This window comes from Dermacentor andersoni, chromosome 5, assembly GCF_023375885.2.
Source record: "Dermacentor andersoni chromosome 5, qqDerAnde1_hic_scaffold, whole genome shotgun sequence".
NCBI lineage: Eukaryota > Metazoa > Arthropoda > Arachnida > Ixodida > Ixodidae > Dermacentor > Dermacentor andersoni.
The window spans coordinates 196,276,572-196,299,815 of record NC_092818.1 but is presented as its reverse complement, the minus strand read 5'-3'; the positions used below and the strand labels follow the sequence as shown (position 1 = coordinate 196,299,815).

The 23,244-nt window shown below is 46.4% G+C and overlaps 2 protein-coding genes across 3 annotated transcripts in view; one reads left to right on the top strand and one right to left on the bottom strand.

The window, feature by feature from the left end:
- The window catches only part of LOC126531820 (uncharacterized), a 29,877-nt gene extending 19,712 nt beyond the window's left edge, over positions 1 to 10,165 (bottom strand). For both annotated transcript variants that reach the window (XM_055071500.1, XM_055071501.1), the window contains exons 1-7: positions 9,986 to 10,165; positions 7,721 to 7,739; positions 6,999 to 7,108; positions 5,706 to 5,774; positions 1,991 to 2,020; positions 1,348 to 1,395; positions 881 to 946 (exon numbers count right to left, since the gene is read on the bottom strand). In XM_055071500.1, the coding sequence (XP_054927475.1) occupies positions 881 to 946; positions 1,348 to 1,395; positions 1,991 to 2,020; positions 5,706 to 5,774; positions 6,999 to 7,108; positions 7,721 to 7,739; positions 9,986 to 10,130 (487 nt within the window). In that variant the 5' untranslated portion in view covers positions 10,131 to 10,165. The remainder of the gene's footprint in view (positions 1 to 880; positions 947 to 1,347; positions 1,396 to 1,990; positions 2,021 to 5,705; positions 5,775 to 6,998; positions 7,109 to 7,720; positions 7,740 to 9,985) is intronic.
- Positions 1 to 23,244, top strand: part of bru3 (CUGBP Elav-like family member bruno 3) — a 710,212-nt gene that overhangs the window by 223,954 nt on the left and 463,014 nt on the right. The gene's annotated exons all lie outside the window — the stretch shown is intronic.

Here is a 23,244-nt window from a genome sequence, read left to right as displayed (position 1 = left end):
ACCTCATTGCTCAACGGGATTCGCCAGGCATAGTGTTAGGTCGTGCTTGAGATAGAGTCAAATGCATGTCGCATTTAGTACGCAATGTAAGAGCGTCCGCGAAAAGCAGGGGAAAAAGTCTACTGCGTGTGTCACCACAGCTGGCTCCATAAAGTACAGTTGGCTTCAACTGCACCTCTCAAATTCTTTGGGAAGAAGGCAGAATTACTCCCCGCAGCCTCCGGAGGTTTCAAGGGTGAAGCTTTGTAGCTCGTGTTAGTTCAGCTTGGCAAAGCAGTTTAGCAAAGGTGTTGCACCCACTGTATTTGTCGCCCATTACAAGCGGTGCACCAGCAGAGTGCCTTGCCATCATAACCGTATTAAAAGAATGTATTCTTTGCTTTTATTTTGTGTATTCGTTTCATACACGTAAAGAAGTTTCCTTATGACAGACGGTAATTTTTGAAGCGAAAGAGATAACAAGCAAAAACCGCGAAATTTTACCTTCTCTTCCCCGTAAAGATCTGTGGCAACCCAAAAATTGTATTCTTTTTATTATCGTCATCGGTGCATAGCTGAGGCCTTTTCTGTAGCAGTTCCTTGGCACGCATAACCGGTTGCTAACTCGCGTATCCACTTACCGCACTACTCAATATTGCGGGTAAAATAATTTCTTCTAAAATAATTAGCGGCTGGAGATCCGAAGCAAACATCCTCTATTAACTCCATATTCTACTCTAGTCGTGCGTCGTATGAGTACTCCCACAAGCCTGACCATCCTCGTAACAGCTGTTAGGACACGGACATGGAAAGAATTTGTCAGCTTTAGGTAGCCCCGTTTGTTGACTCTTGTTGGGTGCAATGAAGAAAGTGAACTACAAGCAAAACTACGCCAACTGACCTTTCTTGACCTTGGTTTTCTTCTTCTTGGCGGACCCCGCTGGAACAGACCTCTTCTTTTTCGAAGCTGCAAAGGCGGATCATGCAAAACGTGCGTCGCTTCCACTCCTGGTGCTTATCTACCCAAGGCTGGAAAGCTACTGATTTTGTATTACTTCGTCGTTTAAAGTTACCTAAGTACATGCATGACACACTAAGCGTGTATCGCAATATTTAAATTAAAACACTCGCTGTGAAAAGTGTGAGATCTACAATAAAGCATAGAAGTGGTGAAAGGATATTGCATAACAGATGATTGTACATCAAGCAAACTTTAAAAAAAACGGAATAAAGCATACGGCAGCGTTAGTTTGCCTAAGTCACTGCAAGCAGATAAACTGTTGGGCTAAAGACACTTTCCTTTTTTTTTACATGCTAAAACTCCAATCGTACGTTTTCTTTTTATTTCCTTGACGAGGCTCAACTTACGGTTAGAACCTGACGTCTTTGCCTTCTTGGTACTCATACGTTCAGCGCCTAAAGGGAGGAAGTGTTCAGAGCAATTAAACAATGATGAAAAAAAGAAGACTGCTCCTCACTTGTACCGTGCATAATTTATGCCGTGATGAACGCGCGGATAGGATAAAATCAATCGCAGAATATACTGCATATTTTATTCAGTCTCAAAGCGCTCACTACATTTCCAGTGTGTACACACTAAGGTAAACAAAATTTTGCGTTTTGTTAATTTCTTCTCCTTCTATCTGTTGCAAGGCGAGATAATAAGTTACTAACCTTTCTGAGTATAAAAAATGCATACCTGGCTGTTGTGCTAACTAGCTTGACGGAACAAAATCGAACCCGTTACTAACATAGGTAAGACTTACAAACGCTTTCAGCTTTGTTTAATAGATGTGTTTGTAGAAACGGTGTATATAGGCTTACGCTAACTAATCTGTGGTGAGCGTAGTATTAGTTATTTTTACGTATTTACTCGCATCCAACAAGTGTCAGGGTGCGCACTAGCTCACTGGTAAAACAATTTCACAAAGCAATATTCATACGATACTCTCCTTATAATTTCTCACAGTGATATTTGTCTTAAAGATTCAATAACGTCAATATTTCGTACCTACGACGGCAACTGGAGCATCTTCTTCCGCTGAAATCGATAAAAGAGGACATGAAAATGGCATTACCAATTTTAGATGACACAAAATACTGTGTTCTCGGACCGTCTGCTTTTCTTTTTCTACTTAGTGCGGATATCGGTAGGTTAGCTCGTTTCGTATTTGCACTACGTCATCTTACGCAAATGAAGTTGTGTCTGCGGGAAGTAAAAAAGACGGAATGTTCAGTCGGTTTAATAAAGCAATAAAGTGGTCAGGTGAATAAGTTTAGTATTGTGAAGATTTTCGAAAAACTGTTGCTGAGTGCTCCCTGCAAAACGAGCAAGAAATCATGCCAACGATGAGAAGGCTTGAAAACAGCAAACGAAAGTTCATAAGAACAAAATAAAATAAAACTGAAATGTACAGGTGCCTGCACAATCGCACAGTCATCTGCGGTAACATTTACACTGAAAAGGTAAAACTTTGCTGTCATGACGTTGGATTAGAAGAAAAACTATACTGTATCGACAGTTTAATGCACCCTTGTGCATTAAATTGGCATCACTTCGCTTATTTGGTGAATTTTTAATGGGGTTTTACGTGCCAAAACCACGATCTGATTATGAGGCATGCCGCAGTGGGGACTTCGGAATAATTTGGACCACATGGGGTTCTTTAACGTGCACCTAAATCTAAGTACACGGGTGTTTTCGCATTTCGCCCCTATCGAAATGCGCCCGCCGTAGCCTGGATTCGATGGCGCGACATATTGCGTAGCAGCCCAACGCCATAGCCACCAAACAACCACGGCGGGTGCTTATATTGCGCATGAATATCCTTAAATTGTCCCTTAATAACTCGTCTAATGTAACCATAAATTGTTATTTCGGAAAGAGAGCGGCTTAGCAATGTGAATAAACTAATTGCTCATTTTTACAGTGAAGTAACTTTGTATATAGCTTCAAGCCCATGAAATCAAGTTTATAGAACGACGTAACCTCATAGAGTACAAGGAACTGCGAATAAATGATCAAACGAACCACCGGAATCTAAAGCTGGGCTAGTCGTCATGATGGTGATCGTCTGACCACTCGTTGTTCCCTGCATTTTGTCGCGTTACATAATTTTGCTATCTCTACAATTTCTACCTATAACTACTTTTTATATTCAGATTCAGCTTCCTAACTTCTTCTTTCTGTGCTACTGCGATCCAAGCGGGCAGCCTCACTACTTCAAAGTGTCAGTTAAAGTCACGATAATAAGTAGCCACTGTGCGACGCCAGGCACGATAAGAGCTTCTATGGTGTGACAGAAAAGGCCTAACTTAGAGCCATGCACGTTTTGTTCTTACTTGAGTGATTGTATGGCGAGAGTGCACCTAGACTGCTGGCTTAGCAGTTAGAGCTAGTGCGGCATGAGTAACTTGTGCTGCACTCCATTGGCGTGGTGATACCGTTTGCCATCGCTTAAAGCTTCCGAGTTTCTGCCTGTACTTGTAAGCCCTATTCTGTTTTGTTGCCGCATGACAGCAAAAGTCCCAATTCACCATCCGCCCGCTGGCGGCAGCGACTGATTACCGGCGTCACAAGCTTTACGATTTCGGGTTTCGCGGTCACACCAATATCGGCCCTCCCTTTTCTGAGATGGACGACGTGAAACCTCTGGGCGATCAATACCTATCAATGCCTATGACAGGCGATCAATGCCTGTCAGCGCATACACGCTCCGTCGGTGAGGGAGAGATACAAGCTTGAAGGATATGAACATGCTACTCCAGGTTCCGCATGGTCATTATGATATGCACAGTGATAAACACTTTACAAACACACACGGACGGACGGATTCACAAAGTCCCGTTCAGGCTCGTGGCCAGCAAAAACGTCAGCAGGGCTTTCGCGCGGCGCGTGACGCGTCGGCGGCGGTGCTTCGCCGCGGGCCGAGAATGTGCAGAGCGAGTTTCTCGTGTAGCAAAATGCGATGTGCATTCAGCAAATTGCAAAAATGTGAAAGCAGATACAAATAAAGCAAAAACCATGTTCAAGTGCATTCTGCGTTTCTGTAGTATGGTGCGCCTCTCCAACAGGCATCTTCTGCGTACATCCACCACAAATAATCAACGTTGTATGGGCTACAAACTAGAGTCAGCAAACGAAGCAGTTAATTTCCGACCTGGCTGCATTTCAAGGACGATTCTTCATTAGCGTCTGCTGACGGCCGCCGTAGCCTTGTGATGGTTCATTTTAAGAGGAAGAACAAATCGCGAGCCGGTGTTCGCTGCTTCCAACGATGTGACCTCAGTTACTGGCAGGCTGACGATTTCTGTAGATTTCACAGTACTGTACGGATTCGGTGCAGCAGCGCAGGACGGCGGCCTAACGAGGACGTGTCCAAAGCAGCACCCATTGTTGGCTAAGTGGTTTAGCCTGCTGGTAGAACACATACGACGCACACCTTCGTTATTTATTATTTATTTATTTTTTCGCAAGAAAGCACTTATCGGGACCGTGTGTGGCCTTACGCGAGGCGACTGCTAGTACTCGTAAACACATATCTGGCTTTGATTTGCCTGCAGGCGACAGAGGCTGCAGATTTCCGTCACGCGGCCACCAAGTCCTGCCTGCTTTCCCGTGCACACGCTCAGATTGGGAGATTATTCGTACAGTTCCAGCTATGGCGGTGCAACACAACGCAGCCCAGAACGACAGGTTGAGGGATGTTCTATTTTTATTTTTCTAAGAAAAAGACTAGAAAAAATATCACAAGGCTAATCCCCTACCTTGCCAAATTAGACTTTACTTCACCATCTGTTCCCACTGCTCGGCAAGTTCGTCCGTTATTGTATTGTAATAGCCGAAGCGGCCTAATGAAGACTGTCACGCGATGCCGTCCCCAAACGTATTGGTAATTTAAGTTAAACTGGCGATCAGGTCAGCGAAGACTAAAGGGATTTTCCCTAGGCGCAGCTTCTTCGCTTTCCATCTAAATAGCTCCAATCTGCTTCGATTACAGTAGTCGCCTAGGGAAAGCGAACCTACCACTGGCTGATTAATGTTACCGTGTTTCTCCAGTTAGACTGCTCTTTGCGACTGCATTAGCTTCGCCGCGAGGCAGCCACATTAAAGTGACAGCAAGAGGATTAGTGGGCTGCACTTAACTCCCCTGCTGTCCATCGGTTAGACTCGGACGACGTTAAGTAATGGCGCTTTCATGTTGTAAGCACTGAGTGCTGTGTAATGAAATTCAAATTTATTCCAAATAATACAAATTTCTGCGTATGAAGGAGGAGGTTTCAAGGTTGAATAATCATGGGTGGCACCTCCTATGCTAGTAAAGTGAGTAACTTGCAGGTGATAAAACAATGCTAAGAAAACAGAGGCCAGATTATAAGAAATAAATAGAAGCATCAAAACATGACACTTTAATTAAGCAAGACAAGAAAAAGTCGTCAGGTTAGACCTGATAACCTACGATTCTAAAATTTTTTGAAGTGTTTATTTCCAAGAAAGCTACAGATTTAATATGCGAGTTCAATGGCTGCGCGCAGGTCCCGATTAGATGAACAGCACTTATTCTTCAGCGACGTCTTCCCGTGGTACTGATGAAAAATAAAATTTAGGATAGCCGATTTTTTTAAAATTCTTTTTTCCTCCCTGACCTCCCCCCTCCCGCCCCTTTACTGTAGTGCCTACAGGCGCTGTGGGAACTGCGATAAATAAATAAATAAAAATAATTTACCTCGGACTCTAGCAGGTGGGTTGGTGGCAGGTTTAGATGCTACGAGACCGTTAGCCTTTGCATCAGGACCTGAAAAAAAAAAGTTTGGTTAGCCACGTTTTGAAACACAGGTGTAAGTCTCGTGAATTTTATGGCTACAATGTGTACGTGCGCACTTGGAGGCTGTGCCTCCGCAAAAAAAAAAAAAAAAAAAATATCAAGCTAGAAGCAACCCGCCGCGGCGGCCGCGTTTTGATGGGGGCGAAACGCAAAAACGCCCGTGTCCCGTACATCGGGGGCACGTTAAAGATCCACTGGTGGTCAGCACTGATCCGCAGTCGACCACTACGGCGTGCCTCCTAATCAAATCGCGTTCTTGTCACGTAAGAACCGAAAATTCAAGCTAAAAGCAACCCCCTCATGCCTAAACGACAGGTATAGAGCGTTGGTAGTAATTTCTTTCCTTGGGGGAGGAGGAGTAGATACAGTGAAATTGACACATTGCTTCGAACAGTATTTTCTGGTCGTATGTTTTGATCCGGGGACAGCGTACGCAGAGCAAACACAAACTGTGCGTTTGTGCCGCGTAATAGAGCGACGAGTTTGAAACTAGTCTACGCCATCCCGCAAAAACCTTTATAGAGAGGTGCGCTGTGAGATGTTAACCCCAGTTTATTTCCGGAAATGTTCACATCGCGCTACCGTTCCCAAGAAAATATCCTACGTTGACAATGACTATGTTATGAAGTGCGCGTTAAATCTGATGCATGATGCGAAAGAGCGATGGTATTATGTGCATTATATCATACGTCGCCAGTATGCGTCAGCTTTACGGGGTTGGCCACAAGTATACCAGAAACTTCATCGTTAATCTAGCCCTGTTCTGCGTTCCTGTCGGGTTACTCTGCCCATGTACAAGACAATAAAAACAGCAGTAACCAAAAGACGCAAGCAACGTATAAAGGTAAATGGTGTGCAGCTATCAACAAATTGCTGGTTCACTTCGAACTGTTCCACACTTACGGCGCCTGAGAACGTCATGGCGTCGGCTGCAAAACCTCAAACAGAACACATCCCCAAAGCACGCGTGCATGCGCACATGTGTCGACAAGGCGAGTTGTAGCGCAATAACCCCAATGACGCAAGAAGTAACAGTGTACACGCTTGACATGGCAAACCAACGAGCGCGGGCGGCCATGTAGTGACGTACGCACGCATGCGCTCACACAAACTGATCGACACAACCGCACCCATACATGCAGACACTCAAGCACGCGCATTAAGGACAGGAGCCAAGGCCGCCTCGAGATTCACCCTTGTAGAAGATGTAGCCGGCCATTCCCAGCACTGCGATGATCATGACCACTCCGACGAACATGAAGACCCCCTTGACTGTGGGAACGGGAAGCCATCGCTTCTCCTTACTGCCGCAGAGAGCAAGAGGAGGAAGTAAACAAAAGAAGGTCAGACACAGAAGCGATGCTCAGTCGTTCGTCACGTCTGCCTATGTGCACGTACCACGGGATCGAGTGGCGATTTCAAGAAGTCTTAATGTTTCAAGAATAGAAAAAGAAGCTGCCGCTGCTACTTTCTTTTTCATTTCTTTTCTCAAGCACATTAATAACAGCGGTGCAATATTGGAAGCGTGGAATAGCAATATTTAGCCATTTCAATTAAATATTTTAATGCTCAGGCCGACGATAGAAATGCGCAAGGTCAGCTTTTGCGGACGATGAGAGTTGGAATGAACCTCATGGAGAACGTTCGAAGCGGATATTTCGAAGTGCTCCTGGGCTGCTCGTCGCTACAGTAACTGACTATGCCTTGACAACTGACTGGCTTCAACTTCAAATTGGGAACATGCACAGCAAGGGCTCAAACATGACGTCACTGTTTAGAGTTGTTGCAGAAAGCCAGGCCCTTCGCTACATGAAGCCAATTTTTAAGCGAAATTCGGCATCCACAGCCCTACCTAACCAGTCTTCATACTTCAGGTCAATATTGCGCGATGTTGGTGATGAATAGGTGTTGCTTACATTTCCGGTGATCCGCTTACTGCCACCGAGAACATGGAAAAGAAGAGGGTCATCAAGATGGAGCGGAATAATATACTGGCAAATATGCGCTAGCTTTAAAATATTCGAAGGACTCAAGCAACTTTTCTCACGGTAGAAAGCTTCAACTTAGGATGGCTCTATTGTCAGACTATACGGCTTACAAAAGCTGCTTAGATGAAACTTCCACCCCAACACCCACAGCAATGCTCGTCAATTTCCTAGTCCTCACTGCATACACATGTCTCGTGGTCGTGTGTTGCTTCGGATGATTAAAAGCCACAACACCATGTCTGAATGCACCATTTTCCTATTATTTTGACGATAGACAAAACATAGGCGTTGCCTGCGTCGGTGCTGGACAAAGAACGCAGATTTGCTCAGCACTGAAGCGCTGCCACGGCCTGCGACTGTTACGACTAAGCACGGCCCGTGCTACGTTACGCCGTGACAGTGACAGACAGCGCTACCGTTCTATTCACTGCGACGCTTTCTTTGCCCATCCCTCATTCCCGACAAAGGACGTGCAGCTGCGGCTTCTAGGCGAATGAACATGTAAGTTGTTTTCAGCATTTGTTGCTGCAAGTTGCACGCAGAGAACAGAACTGCCTTCAGTTTATTTAGGCTGCCATGGTTAACAAAGTCAAGTATGCAAACTGCGCAACGTGCAACGGCGAAGACAGAAACGTCGTTATTTTCATCTTCTGAAGGTAAGGGTGCGGTTAACATGCGGAAATAGCAAATATAAAATCTTGTCCTGGGATTTTGCAACGTGGCTATTATGTATGTCTGTACGGTATCTAAGCTTAAGTTTTGACTGAACGTGTGGTCTGCAGAGCTGCATTCATAGAACACTCCCCGAACCACAGTGTGCGCCCTCGTTTTCTTAAGCTGCACGCAAGGTTTCTGTCCTCTGCAGTTGCAAGGCTCCGTAATCCTTACGAGGCCAAAGCTAGACAAGCCAAGATTAGTCTCTTTTAATCCGTTTTGTAGCGTTGCCTTGCGCCTGTGCTGGTTTTCTTGCTTCGCTCATACCGCGTTGTATGCGAGAGACGTGCCTTAAGCCCAGCGACGCCCATGTTAGACGCTTGATCTGATCATCTTAGCACAAAGCATTAAGCGCTTCGATATATTACGCTGGAAACTATCCAATATGTGAAGTATTATTACGTCTGATTACACAAAAAAAGGCAAATAAAACGTTCCTTTCAACGTGTTACTGACACACGCGTGATTAATTCTGAATTATGTCTGGAGATCAGACCTCCAACTATTTTCTCAACTGGAGTCATATGTTAAAGATCTTGTTTTGCTTTGACTCTTGCAACACCCTGTACATTCGTCGCAAAAATTCCCGTATTCTAATAATTTTTTTCTTAACACTTTATGTAACATTGTGCTAATGACGGCTTTTACGCAGTTTTTACATCAATGAACATGAATTGTTAGGAAATTAAGACACTAATGCATGCTCCAAAATTACCCGGTCACTCGAAGGTGGCTGCCACTTTCATTTCCTCCGAAACATTGCAAGCGCTGCATAAAGCTTGATACAACTGCACCTTGCAGATGAACATAGCTATGAATATGCGTTATGGATGGCTGCGACAGCACGAATCAGAGAAACTCTAATCGGAACGGTGTCAACACGCTTTTAACTGCAGAAGATTGGAGTACCCCTATATGAAACCACTTGCGAAACTTCCCCTGGTAAAGACGCGCAGGCGTTGAAAAAATTAAAATGTGCGCATTTCCTGCCGCGATGACTGATTTTGATGAAGCCGGACCTCGGCCGAAATGTCAATAAATCGCTGAATACGCGCGTCTACTTCACTGTATATATTTGCCCGGATCCATAAATGTTGCTTGCTGGTGTGTGTACATACATACATATATATATATATATATATATATATATATATATATATATATATATATATATATATATATATATATATTCTGTTATTGTGCGTGCCAAAACCCCAATATGATTGAGGCATGTCGTAAAGAAAAACCCTCTTCATTACAGGATCATTCACAACCTTCCAGTTGCTTTGGCGCGTTAACCTCCCATAACCCAAGTAAAATGAAGCAAATTGACAGACCGATGAGCTCCACAACGTACGACAGTGTGGAAAGCTTAGCACTGTCAACTAACTCAATATGATTCGACTGCTAGACCTTCTCGATGCTGCTGCTGCTGGGGTGCACGATCGCCTGGCCATGCATGTTAGCAGCCGTGCTTACTTGTCGATTCGTAGGAGCTGCCCTCCGGCTCATCCATGTTGATGGAACGTGTCGGTATTCCAGAAGTCACGCAAGCATTCTCACGCAGACATGATGATGATGATGATGTCCTTGATGGCGCGCACCCACTACGGGCAAATTCCATGTGCTACGCGTTAGGAGACAACTGAAAAAATAAAAAAGTCGCTAAGTAAAATAATTCATGAGCTATGCATTCCACTCTGTGAAGGTGGATTACCAGCGAAAGTGTCGAGCGCATGGCACAAAGGTGACACAGAATTTTGAAAAAAGTACGAACACATTTATTAATCCGTAAACATTCTTTCGCGAGCTCCCCAGCCTTGTCACGCGAAAAATGTAATGCCTTGTACCTGCAAAAAATTCGTCATTTGCAAATACACCTAATTGTTATGGTAGTGTAAATGTAGATGATTGGTAGCTTTTAAGCCATAAGGAACAATTTAAAGCAGAAAGAAATTTAAAAAAGACTACTCATAGAGATACATAGAGCTCCTTAGGAAATACATGGAGAAGCTCGTAGTAGGGGTGGGCCAACTGAAATTTGGGGTAGGTGAGCTTGAAATTTCGGGTTTGATCAACTTGAAAGCTATGGATGGGCCAGCTTGAAACGTGGGGTGGGCCAACTTAAATTACCGGATGGGGCAAATTAAATTAGAGGGTGGGACAACTTAATATTTTGTGGTGAGCCAACTTGAACGTGGGCCAACGGAAATTTAGGAGTGGGCGAAGTTATGTTAGGGGGTAGGCCAACTTGAGATATTAGGGTGGCCCAACCAAAATATGAGAGTACGCCAATTTGAAATCTGAGCCTGGGCTAAGCTCAATTCGAGGATGGGCTAACTTAAAATTTGGGGGTGGGACAACTTAAATTTGGCGGTGGGCCAAGTTGAATTTTGGGGTGGGCGAACTTCTGTTTTGGGCTGGGCCTTTATGAAATTTGGGTGTGGGCCAACTTTACATTTTGGGGTGGCCCAGCGTGCAGTTGAACGCTGCTGAGGGTCCGTCGAGTTATGAATCCCTCGTGGGCAAGCAAGTGCGTTGAGACGCTTGGCACGTTTTCATTGAGCCTTGGCAAGGCGCAGTCAGAACGCAGGCGAGAGCTTGCGTGGACAAGCAACGCGCCCAGAACACAGGCCTGCGAGAGTGACAGCGAGGGTGACACTCTCCCCGCGGCGATGCACTCCACCCTCGCGCAACGCCTCACGCGCTACTGCGGCAGCTGGCGTTCCCTTTCGACCGCTCTGCCCCGTCGAGCCGTGCTCGTGACCGGCGATCCGGCTCAATTGGTACCATTTCATTGAAGAGGCCGGATATGGCGAGGAAATCGGACTGCACGCTCTACTGTATTCGCGGACAACTTTCTGTGGCAATGAAGGGAAAGCTACGGGCGCGTGGCTGCTGCACAGACGTTACGGCGCCAAGTAGTCCGCCAGCGTTTGACAGTGCTTTTGGTTGCTCGGAACAGACCTGAATCGACACAGCTTCACGTGCGACGGTTTCGCGTTTGCCCAGACGCTGAAGGTAAAAGCCGAAAAAAAAAACTTGGAGGACGCTTAAGCTTCGTCTTCAAGAGTGGAACGCGATAGCATTATCGCACCTCGTTCGCACCGCCCACTCATTCGATCGGCATGCTCTTGAGTCACAAAAGACGAAACGTGCACCTGAGCAAGCGGAACAAACCAAAGAACTCGGTGTCTCGGAGGGAGAAACGATCTACGCGAACCAAACGTCGTGATCGGCATGGACAGCCGGGCCGCGACGCGCCATGAAGGCGGACGTGGTCATGGGGCTGACGCCAAGATGGGATCGTCCTCAATCTCGCTTGGGAGCACCACGCAGACGCATGACTCCTCGCCAGCAGCACGGCACACATCGCAGAGGACGCTTTCCCACCAGACGCGCTACGGCGCTGCGGTCACGTCAGAGGCGTCCCGCATCGGACGCTGCACCTAGGAATCGCGCTGTCAGCGGAAAGAGAATCCGCGTCGCCTAAACACGAGGGTTCGAGTGACGCACGCTGAAAGTTGGAAGGGGAGCGAGCGAGAAAACTTATTAAACGCAAGGGTATTGGGGCATCCTCGCACCGGTCCCCGCACGGCCCCAATGCGCTCAAACGAGACGAAGGGGAGAAGCGGGCGAGTGGCGCGCCACCTGTCGGGGCAGCGCCGTACATTGCGAGGAGGGGATCGTCTGTGTTTGCCGCAAGAAGGCTCTGCGTGTGCGCCAAGCGCAGAAGAAATGTAGCGGAAACGTACTTCGCTACTCGCTTAACTGCGACTTCTGTAATTTGCATGCTCATAATTACCGATATACACCGCAATATAACTTTCTACCGCACGTTTCTAAGACAACACCGCATTCACTAGAGGTGCTTTTTTTTTTTTTTTTTCGGGCTGCGGAGCACGAGGTTGCGGGATCGAATCCCGGCCACGGCGGCCGCATTTCGATGGGGGCGAAATGCGAAAACACCCGTGTACTTAGATTTAGGTGCACGTTAAAGAACCCCAGGTGGTCGAAATTTCCGGAGTACTCCACTACGGCGTGCCTCATAATCGGAAAGTAGTTTTGGCACGTAAAACCCCCTAATTTATTTTTTTCAGAGGCGCTTTTGTCGCGCTTTGAACCATCGAACTCATGGCTGAGTGGTAGTGTCTCCGTCTAACACTCCGGAGACTCTGGTTCGATTCCCACCCAGGGCATCTTGCAACTCGAGTCCTGGCTGGACGGACTGTCTTTTTCACTTAACGTCAAGAAATGCTCGTTACTTGTGTTTTCATTGTCAAATCCCGTTTTTATTTCTCTTCATTATCGAAATGAGCCGATACCGCAATTGCAACTTTGGAACACTTAGGGATAACTTATGATGGTAAGCTAAACTGGCAGCAACAAATCGAATCAAATGCTAAAAAAGGGAAACGTGCAATGGCATTGTTGCGCCTGTTCAGTAATAATACGCACGGATGCGTAGAGCTACGTTGCTGATGATTTATAAACTTTACGTCCGCCCCATTCTCGAATTTGGCGGTGTTCTTTTTTAAGGATGCGCAACATACAAGCTGAGACCTTTAGTACCACTGAAAATACAAGTGCTGCGTCCCTGCCTTGGGCTGCCAAATCGTGCGGCTAACAATGTGTTTTATCTGGAGTCTGGAATTATTCCGCTTGAATCCTGATTTAAACAACTTACTGTCCTGATCTTCCTGAAGCTTTACGATGCATCCCTCCCCTAATTACAACCGATTTTCATAAATTCTCCCGAATCCTTTTTCAGAACAGGTTGGTGGCGTCACCGACAGGCGCAAGTTGTTTTTGTTTAGGGACTTTTATAAAATAATTCAGGCTTGTCTACCGAGCCTGATTTCTCCAAAATCTAATTCGTTCAGGTAAAACTGATTTTTGATGTCATTTTCCCAAAACACACAGAACTTCGTCCTGCGCGCATACTTGAAGGTCTCCTTCAAGATCATCTTATTCAATTTCAGTCTCGCTTGATGAATTCAACGAACGCATCACAATATTTAGACAAGACCAGTGCTTGCATCTTTGAAAATCAGTTTAACTGGTCTTTTGCTCTCCCTCTCGCTGATTAAACTCCAATATTCCTTGCTGAATTTCTGGCAATTATTCTGGCCATACGAGAATTGGGTCCACAGAAATCTAAAGTAATAATTGTTACAGACACGTTTCGGTCTGTACACATTTAACTTCTAATAATTGGTCACACCTGTTGAGTATGTGTTCGACTCTTGTCCCAAACAATTTGTCTGAAGTCCGCTTTGTCTCGGTCCCCGGACACTGTGGAATCTTTTTTAATTAATCAGCTGACTCGTTCGCATCGTCATCACTAAATGATGCGGTCTTAAATGTTTTCCTGATTTCGCTTTTAAAACAACAGCTAGGCTTAAACGCCTTTAATAGTTGAATTGTAATGAATCATCCATACTTTCCGCAAATGATTTTCGACACCTAAAATTTTGATGGAACATAAACAAATGTCTTTCGCGCCAATGCGAGGTGACGTTATCAAGCTTCCGCTGTAGAGTTCCCCGCCTAAATTTTTACCTTCATAGGTCTGGTTTATCCATAACTGACCATGTCTGGTCTGATATCCTTAACATTGGCGAGTACCCGCTATGGGGGATTGGCCAAAAAGCAGGCGGTTTTCCGTATGCTTAGAAGTAAAGCGAAACTATATTTGAATAGTGGAGCGTGGGACGATAGAACTGTAATTTATAAGTGTAATGAAAGATGGTTAAGAATTTTGATAAAATAAGTTAACGTAAAGAAATGAAATAATAGAAATGATTTATATTTTCTTAGAAATTCAGCAAGGTACTATTTTTGTCTCTCTCATAAAATTGTAAACTGCAAGAAAAGCATCCCTGTGACTGGATACCAGTGAAATCGCCACAAAAGAAAGAATGATTGGCGAGGTTAGCGATAGCCCAAGTTTGGTAAATGAGTATTCTAATAGTTTTGTTTGTCTTAGAATGTGGCGGCACGAGAGAAAATAATGTTCTATAGTTTCAGGTGCACTGCAAAAAGAATATAAAGGGGACACTGCGAGACCAGACCTGTGTAAGTGAAAATTTAGAGGAGGTATACGACACCTCAATTTTGTAAAGGAAACTGCCAATTGCCTTGACGGACACCAATTATTATTCCATGGGAACCCAAGATGGTAGAATTCAGATGGTAGAATTCAAGATGGTAGAAGACGGTGTTGGCATGGCTATTGCTGAGTTTTGAGATATAGCGAAATTTCTGTACCTAGCCCTGGTGACATCAGCTGATGTCGGCAAAACAGATAGGATAAGGCCGTTGAGGGATGCTCGTGCGAGTGAATCAGTCATTTCATTCAAGTGCAACCCATGATGTCCCGGTACCCAAAGCAAGCATACTTTTCGTAAGTACGGAGGAACCATCGAACGAAATGTTCTTTGTATTGCTGAGTTTAAAGATGCAGTTAGTGCTGTGCATACAGATAGCGAGTCGGTCACGATAACAGCTAATGGGTCTTTTTTGGGGAGTTTTCGCAACGCTAATATAATCGCTAATAATTCTGCCTGAAATATAGGTGTGAAGTCGGGAAGGCGAAGGGAGTAAGCCCATTGAAGAGATTCAGAGAAGATCCCCACTCCTGCCTTCTCATTGCATACAGAAGCGTCAGTAGCTATTACATTGTCAGTGGTTAGCTGGTGTAGATGGCCGTGTAAGACATTTATTAAATCTCGCCTTGGTAATAGTTTAGCACAATTTGGGAATATGTCCTCGAACTCAATTTTGAGGTCTAGTAAGGCATTATTTGAATGGCAAACTTGGCGTATGGACACAACCAATTTTCGTAACTGTGCTTGCACAAATATTATTTGAGGACTGTGGAATCTCGACCAGGATACTTGAAAAAACTCAGACGGTTCAGTGATAAATGCATATTGCGTACGTATTTTTAAAAAGTCATAATGTTTAAGATTGTCTGAACCGTAAACATGCGGAATCTGCAATCTAGGGTGGGTATACGAGCTTCCTGATATAGAACAGCGTTGGAAACAAATCTAGGTGAGCCGAGACATGACCGTAGAGCTTCTCTTTCTAAAAGTATGAAGGTTTAATTTTGTAGGCGGGGCAACCGGAAAATATTACGCAGCCGAATTCTAATATGGGCCGAACATACATTTTATAAATCGTCAGTAAGGTATCCCTGCGTAGTCCAGAGTGGCGGTGGCTGAGCCGGCGGAGCATAGCTACGGCACATTCTACCTTTGTTTAATATGTTAAATGTGACGGCGCCAGGTGAGCTTGCCATCGTAAATGCCACCGAGGTACTTGACTTCGTCAACTTGAGGAATAATTTCCTGTCGGTATTGTAAAGATATATGTACCTGTGCAGTTAATGGGAATACTAAGACCATACATTTGCTAATATTTAATGACATACATAAACCCTCTATCCATGTCTCCAGCATTCCTAAGTAATTTTGCAACGACTGTTGTAGTGAGTGTATATTATTTGCGGGTGAAAAAAATGCGATATCGTCCGCATAAACATAAACATGTACTTCCGAATACAAAGGAATCGTGCTTAGCAAAATGTTAAATAATATAGGGGAAAGAACGGAACCCCGTGGTACACCTTTTGTCTGCTTGTGTTTAGTCGTCGAAATAGCGTGTTGTTAACAATAAAACTCTCTATCCCTTCTACATACATAGATCGAAGTGGTTATATATTTTGGGAAATTCGTAGACTGAAGTTTATCGAATAGAATACAATGTTCTACAGAGGCGTATGCTTTTGATACATCTAGCGTCACCAAAGATGCGTACTCTCGTTTGGGGCGAGCAAGTTTAATGCGGCTCTCTAAATATACACGTGCGCACCATATGGAGTGGCCGGGACAAAATCCAATCTGACAAGGACTGAGAAGAGTATCATCCTGCATAAAATTTATTATGCGGCCGTGAAGAACCCTTTCTATTAATTTGACGATATAAGAAGTAAGAGAAATTGGTCTTATGTTTTCTAAGTCTAGTCCAGATGACTCTTTCTGTAATAGTGGAATTATTTTAGCTACTCTCCCCTCTCTTGGAACCCATGAATTCTTGAGAGAGAAATGTATTATATTTAGCAGGTCCTGAGGCGCATAATCAAATAAAAGCTGGGTTTAGCACTGACCTCTGCTCCTTGTGTAAGGAACCGGGAACCAGGGACCATTTCTTTCTTTCTTTCCTTCTTTCTTTCTTTCTTTCTTGCTGCCGGTTCTCCTCCCTCCGCAGAATGTTCCTGATATTTCCAACTAGCAAACTGGGTTTGGCACTTACAACACCAAACATTTTGTCTTTTGGTGCCTCTCAATTAGGCACAAGTCATGGTTCTATGATAACTGCTCTGCACAAGTTCATTCAAGCATCCGGAAGATTACGCTGAAGATTACCGACCATGGGTCATTACTACTTTTTTTGTATTTTAGTTTATATATATTTTATTTATTTAGTTTATAGGCCCTCTCAAACTCTGTTTATCAGTTAGTTGCCAAATAATAGATTTTGAATGTTCGTTTTTACCCGGTTTGGTTTGTTGTTGGGTGTACGTTTCAATCGATCCTGTGTGGCCGATCCCCCTCGTGGGTACGAGCCACGTTGTGAGGCAACAACAACAACATATTGAACTGCACAGAACGTGCCAGTAGATCACAAGTATGTACATCTACCCGATTCTTTGCCAACCCCCAAAGTGGGTATGTGCCACTAACATCTACGCTCCACATCTACACCTTCTTGGAGAAGTGAAAGAAGCGAGACTGTCGAGCTGCGCGTCCGATCTTCCAGACTGCAGCGATTCATGATCCGGCCTCCGCCCTACCTCCAGCTTGTGGTCTTCGCTGGTCCTGGCGACATGGGGCTGAAGGCAAGAATTTCACTCTCCCTTCCTGCGACGCCTTGGCCGAGCTGCGAATGATGCTCAATAACCAATTAAGCAGCGACTCATCCTCACACGACCGACGCCCTGCAGCTGCGCCGACGCATGCCAAGTAATTGGGACTGGTCACGAACTTTACTCATTTGTATAATTGTTTACTTGTGTGAGAACATCTAGAGCTGCATCAACGTTTCTAATAGTCCTGGCATATTGTTTAGTGGGTTTGTATGTGTGATGGTTTGTTTTAATGATATGTTCAAGTTTCATTAACAATGGGCTTCGTTGTTTCTTTTCCCCACTGTGGATTCGCCTCAGCGTGGCCTGAATAATTCGAACCACGTAAGCGTAAATACACTCCCGAGCAAACAACCCCGCGTTAACTAAAGCAAACCAAATCATAAATATTAGCAGTGGCTTAGCTCGGCTATGCCAGGATATACGTAGCGAAAGCTAAGGCATAGCATGGTTAGCCTTGGTTAATCTTGATTGCAAGTCCAGGTTAGTGTGGTTGTCTTGCTATGTTGCGGCGTTTAGCCAGTCGTTCGGCGCGCTGTTCGTCTGTTTCCTCGGCGATTCGTTTCCTCTCCATCTCGTTCCGATGTCGATTCCGGGCCTCCTCCTGCTTATCAGAATTGTCGCCGTCCATGCTGCCGCCTCAACTGTGGTTGCGGCCGTTGCGGCACAGGGGTGAATCTCCGCATGGCTGCCATTGGCAGTTTTCGAGCAGGCGCTCTTTCGACCCCACCGCCAAGGTGCCCTTCAGTTTCGGCCCTAATTGCAGGGCGACGCAGAAGCAAAACGGCGGCGCACACGATTGCTTACGTTGTCATGGCAACAGGAACAGCAGCCGCGCGCGCGCGTGCTACGGCGCACCACGCGCCAGCTCGCTAGCAATGCGCGCGCTACGCCGCGCATTGGCATTGCTTGCGAGCTAGCGCGTGGTGCGCCGTGGGCTATGCGTTGGCACGCATGCAGTCTTGTCCGTACTTATATTATACCAGCATGTGCCGGGACATAAAAAAATTCCACTTCCAACACAACAGATCTGTGGTCTCGCTTCATTGACTTCGTTTCCTAAAACAAAGATTTTTCTGATAACGTGGTGTGAAACACGCTCAAAAAATGAGCAAAATGTACATGACATATACAAGAGTACTAAACACAACACAAAGTACTAAGCAGAAAGCACTGAGGGCGGAACGTAAAGCTGGGCAAGTTACTGAAGTTACAGAATGAAACCTGGCACAAAAATACACAAATCATAGACCAGGTGACAATGAGGAGGAACATCTATTTGTCAGCTTTCTCTACCGGCAAGAGGGAAGTGTAGCACAATCAAGGCGCAACGACGTCCGGAGGCTCATGGAGCACACACATGAACGGGGCTGTGTTCGTGTACATGCTCCTTCTGATGTCCTTGGGTCTGCGCGCTCACCTGTTGTCTTTAGGCACCCGGAACAACCTTGCAGAGTTTGTTCTTGAGGGATTCGTGCACCACTGCATGGTGCACGAGCGGTACGAGTCGTGAAACGGGTGAAACATCGCGGAGTACAAGCAGACAGCTACCGAGGACCACGAAACTTCGAAACTACTAACGCCGGCCAACGCACAGCAGCGCACGCTTCTCGATAACAGCAGATAACGAAACATGAAACGTCATGCAGCAGGCTAAGGGCCGATTTACGCTCGAGTCGCCCATCGCCGCAAGCCGCACCGCACGCGTGCGGTCGCGCGAAAGATTGCACGTATCAAACACTTGTGCACAAATTTCGGTTTACAATGTGTAAGGTATACACTGTGCACACAGTGTAAATGGTAATTTGTCTACAAGTGTTTGATACGTGCAATCTTTCGCGCGACCGCACGCGTGCGGTGCGGCTTGCGGCGATGGGCGGCTCGAGCGTAAATCGTCCCTAAGCTGGCGCCGAGCCGGCGGGACCGCACGGCGCGCGCGCGGTGACAGTCGCAGGTGAGGAAGTTGCGAGGGAGTTACGAGGGAGGTCGAGGGCAGAGGAGTTGGGGGGGGGGGGGGGGGGGGGTGAGGGCTCGGCCACCTGGATCGGTGCGCGTGCGCGCGACGATCTACGAGGCCATGCAATGGAAACGGATTTTCGGCTTCGCCCTCTTCATAGATGGCGCCAATTATCTCTACCACCGAAGCCGGGGAGGTTCCCACCGCGGGTTGCGGCGCACGCGAGCTCTCCTTTTCAATCCTCCGTCATATTATCAGGCATGCGACGCAGCTGGCGAAGCGAGGGGAGGCGAGCGCAACGACGAGGTATGCGGTGTTACGTCATACTTAACGGCGGTGGCGGAAAGGTGCAGCCCTGCGCAGCGGCGGAACACCTGTGGCTCAGTGCTACTAGTGGCACATGCGCAGTAGTGACTAGGGAGCGAGCGAGAAAGAAATATCCGCAGCGAGGCGCGCGTTGTGACGTCATGTGCCTCGTCGGAGCACCGGCACGTTGAAATCGCAGTTTCGCCGCCATAAAAGCTTTCACTTGAAAATTTCCATAAGCGATTAACAAATTCTCCACACTGCGTCTAGGTGCTGGTGTGCCGCACCAAAAAATATTAGGTTTGCAGTACACCCTATTACGCTGTTGTTTGAAAAATTTGACGATGGGCGCCAGTGCGGCGGATGAAATTCCGGTACGTTCTTATTATCTTGAGCATGGAAGATTTCTGCCTTTTCTGGCTAAATCATCAGTGTTCCAAATGCTGAGCTAAAGCGACTGCACTCCGGCACAGGAAGGTGCTCTGACGCAGTATACTTGCGAACTGCTGTGGATCTTCCATTGCAATTGGACGCTGATATTCAAGCAACCTGGCACAGTAACGTGATATCCGGCGTTAAGCTGCACAAATCCCGTGTACTCCTACAAGACCGTTGAAGTCAGACTAGGGAGCTAGAAGATAATTTCAGGCTATTGGGGGAAAACAGCGCCAGGATCCTCGGTACACGGTGCGTGAAAATTGAGAGGTGGAATCGAGTACACAAATAGTTTTGTTTTTTAAGAATCCATCGTCATTTGCCGGCCATATTTGGTGACGTACCTACACAATCTCGAATGGGGCGGTGTCAGTTTTTCGGAAACTCTACAGCGAGTAGACTGACTCGCAAGTTCGGATATGGTTCTCTTAGAGCCTCCGTGTATCGAACTCATCCGTGAACCGTCGTACCGCTTGCTGACATTGCTAAGAGCACCATTTAGCTCTGATTACTATATACAGGGTGCGACATGGGGTGCTGCTCCGTAAAGGCAGTCACTGAACGAGCTAAATAGTCCGAGCGCAGTGCTTCTTGAGCCCGAAATACGGTAGTCTCACACACAAGCACAGAGGAAAGGAAGAAGAAGCAAATGCATTCTGGTTCATTTTTAGTGGTTGGAGTTGCAGCTTATGTCGACGGTACATATCGCCCAATGAACAGCCCCCGGCGAATCCCGAAGAGCGATAGCGTTCTTGCGGGCACCGTGATGGCGCTCTTTCGTTGCTTCGCCGAGAGTGAAGGAAGATGGAGCCACGCGCTCTTGCACCACGAGGGCGGCAGGCTGTCTAGCCCGCGGGCCTGATTTACTGTGGCCGTAATCAAGGGAGCCGCCCAGTGAGCGCGCATACAGCAGCGTGCCGCGCTGGCTCCGTTCGTCCCGAGGCATTCGTCTTGCGTCGCCCGCGGCTGCCGCCATCATCGTTCGGGCGACTGGCGTGGTGAAAGTTTGCAGAGGCCCTTCCTTGCCGCCGGCAGCGCGCGCTCGGCTGTGCTTCGTCGTACCCTCGCGCCACTTGCCCATTTCTGGCCGGAATTTGATTCATGCACGCTGTCGAGGAACCTCCGGCCGCACACCGGAGTCTTGGCTCACGAGTTGCCAAAGTCGCCAGCCAGGGTTGCGTGCCTGTGTCAACAGCGCGGTGCAGGAAGCTAGGCTGCCCCGTAAAATAATTGTTCGTTTATGCTCGCGGAGAGTAGTTGTGCAGACCGCTGGAGTTTCATTTTTATAGCGTACGCCGTCCTGGCAGACTCTGTGGCGCGAAATGGAGAGGGGATACGTCCACTCCTGTGCGATGACTGCTGAGCAAAATATTCTCCTCGGGTGGCCTGGCATTCTAAGAGCCCGGTCATGAAAAATGCAACCGTCGGTTATCAGGTATATGCGTTGTTTGGGCTCTCTGACGTAATATTGCTTCGCGTTGCCGCAGTTCGGGAGACCGCATGTTCTAGCGTTTTTCATTTATAGCGAGGCAGCTAAAAACGCTTGGAGCATTGCAACTTTCCACGATATAAATTGTTCGATTGTCTTGTCCATAGAAACGCGAGCGCAGAGTGTGATTACTGCTGACAAGCTTACTTGTTTCTTTGTTTCGCTATGTTAGGTAATTTAGCTTCCAGTACAATCCAAAATGGGAGCGTAAGTTGTTTACTTGGGATCCAAAACAAAGTAGAGGTTCACAGGAAGGTTGAGGTATGAAGTGATTAGCAGTGGCAGAACAAGCAATGCTGTTGAAGTTCGGACGGGTGGACGAACTTACGCTGTAGTTTTCTTTCACATTATAATCGCTTTGTGAGGGCGTTCTAGTTAGAGCAAAACCTAAGCTTAGCCCCCCGATTTCTTCTCTTTCGATTTTTCACAGTTCAAATCACTGCGGACTCATCGTTACTGTCACAGACGCTAGCATACAGGGACAGTTCTCCCAACTTTCTTCACGCTGTTTAATCTCAGTTTTTATTCTGAAACGCGTTCGCTAGAGTAGTGCGCTGTCAATGAGCCTCAGGCGCCTTAATAGTGATCTTCTGTTTCGCTCCAGTTAAGTAATAAAGGTTTTTGAAAGTGATAGTTTTACCTCTTCTAGGGCAATACCTTGGTTGCAGGGTCGTACGTATACAAGAATTACAAGCGCACCAAGCTTTTGAATGGACCATGATTCGCACGAGAAAATAAATAAAACAAACCTGGTCATATAAATAAAGAATGTAGGAGAGATAATTTTTTGCAGCCACTTGAATTTTCCACCTGATAAATTACGCGCCAGTATTTCCTGAGTGGCTATCTGCATGCTGTTTATCAATGGCCGTGATATCAAACTGAGCGCTTCCTGAGGACGCAAGGCAAGGCCATGAGACAGATCACCCAATGACATCCCTTGACTAAATCGTGCAGACAGTCGGAAAAATTTGTATCCTAGTAATGTTGGAAAAATAACTAATGACACGATATTCAGACATGTTTTACCAGTTGTGTTTAACATGCCCACAGCTGTGCTTTGATAGGAGCTGCCGTTGGAAGCAGAAACATTCACTCAGCGGACAAAGACAGCAGCCGTGTGCCCATTGCTTCCGGCTTTAGCAGCATCTCTTCAAATTTTCTAGTCGTACAACTATTAGTCAATGTTACGGAAAGAGGATCCCAGCGTCGTCAACGTTGTCCCCCCGATTTTCAACTGCCGCATTGAAAACATCTTGAGAGCGTCTCCTAATCCACTTCGAAACGTGCCGGCGTTGAAGTGTAGCCTCTGCGAGCAGCGGCTGTAGGTCTTCGCTGATGATCATCCTTTCCGAAGAGTAGCAACACGGCCAAAAAGCTGGCTGGCATAACTTCCACAGCACGACTGGCATTTCGCACATCTGAACTTGTCGCGAGTAACGCCTGGCCGGTGGCGGCGCTGCGCGTGCTTGCGGGCGGGCGTGCACCACTCGAGGTCCAGCGACGAGCAGCCACGAGTGGAGGCAGGCTTTTGGCGCAGAGTAGAGCTGGGCGCAAACTTTGGATAAAAGAATCGCTCTCTTTTGAGTGGTCTGTCAATTTGCATATCAAAGGGGAAA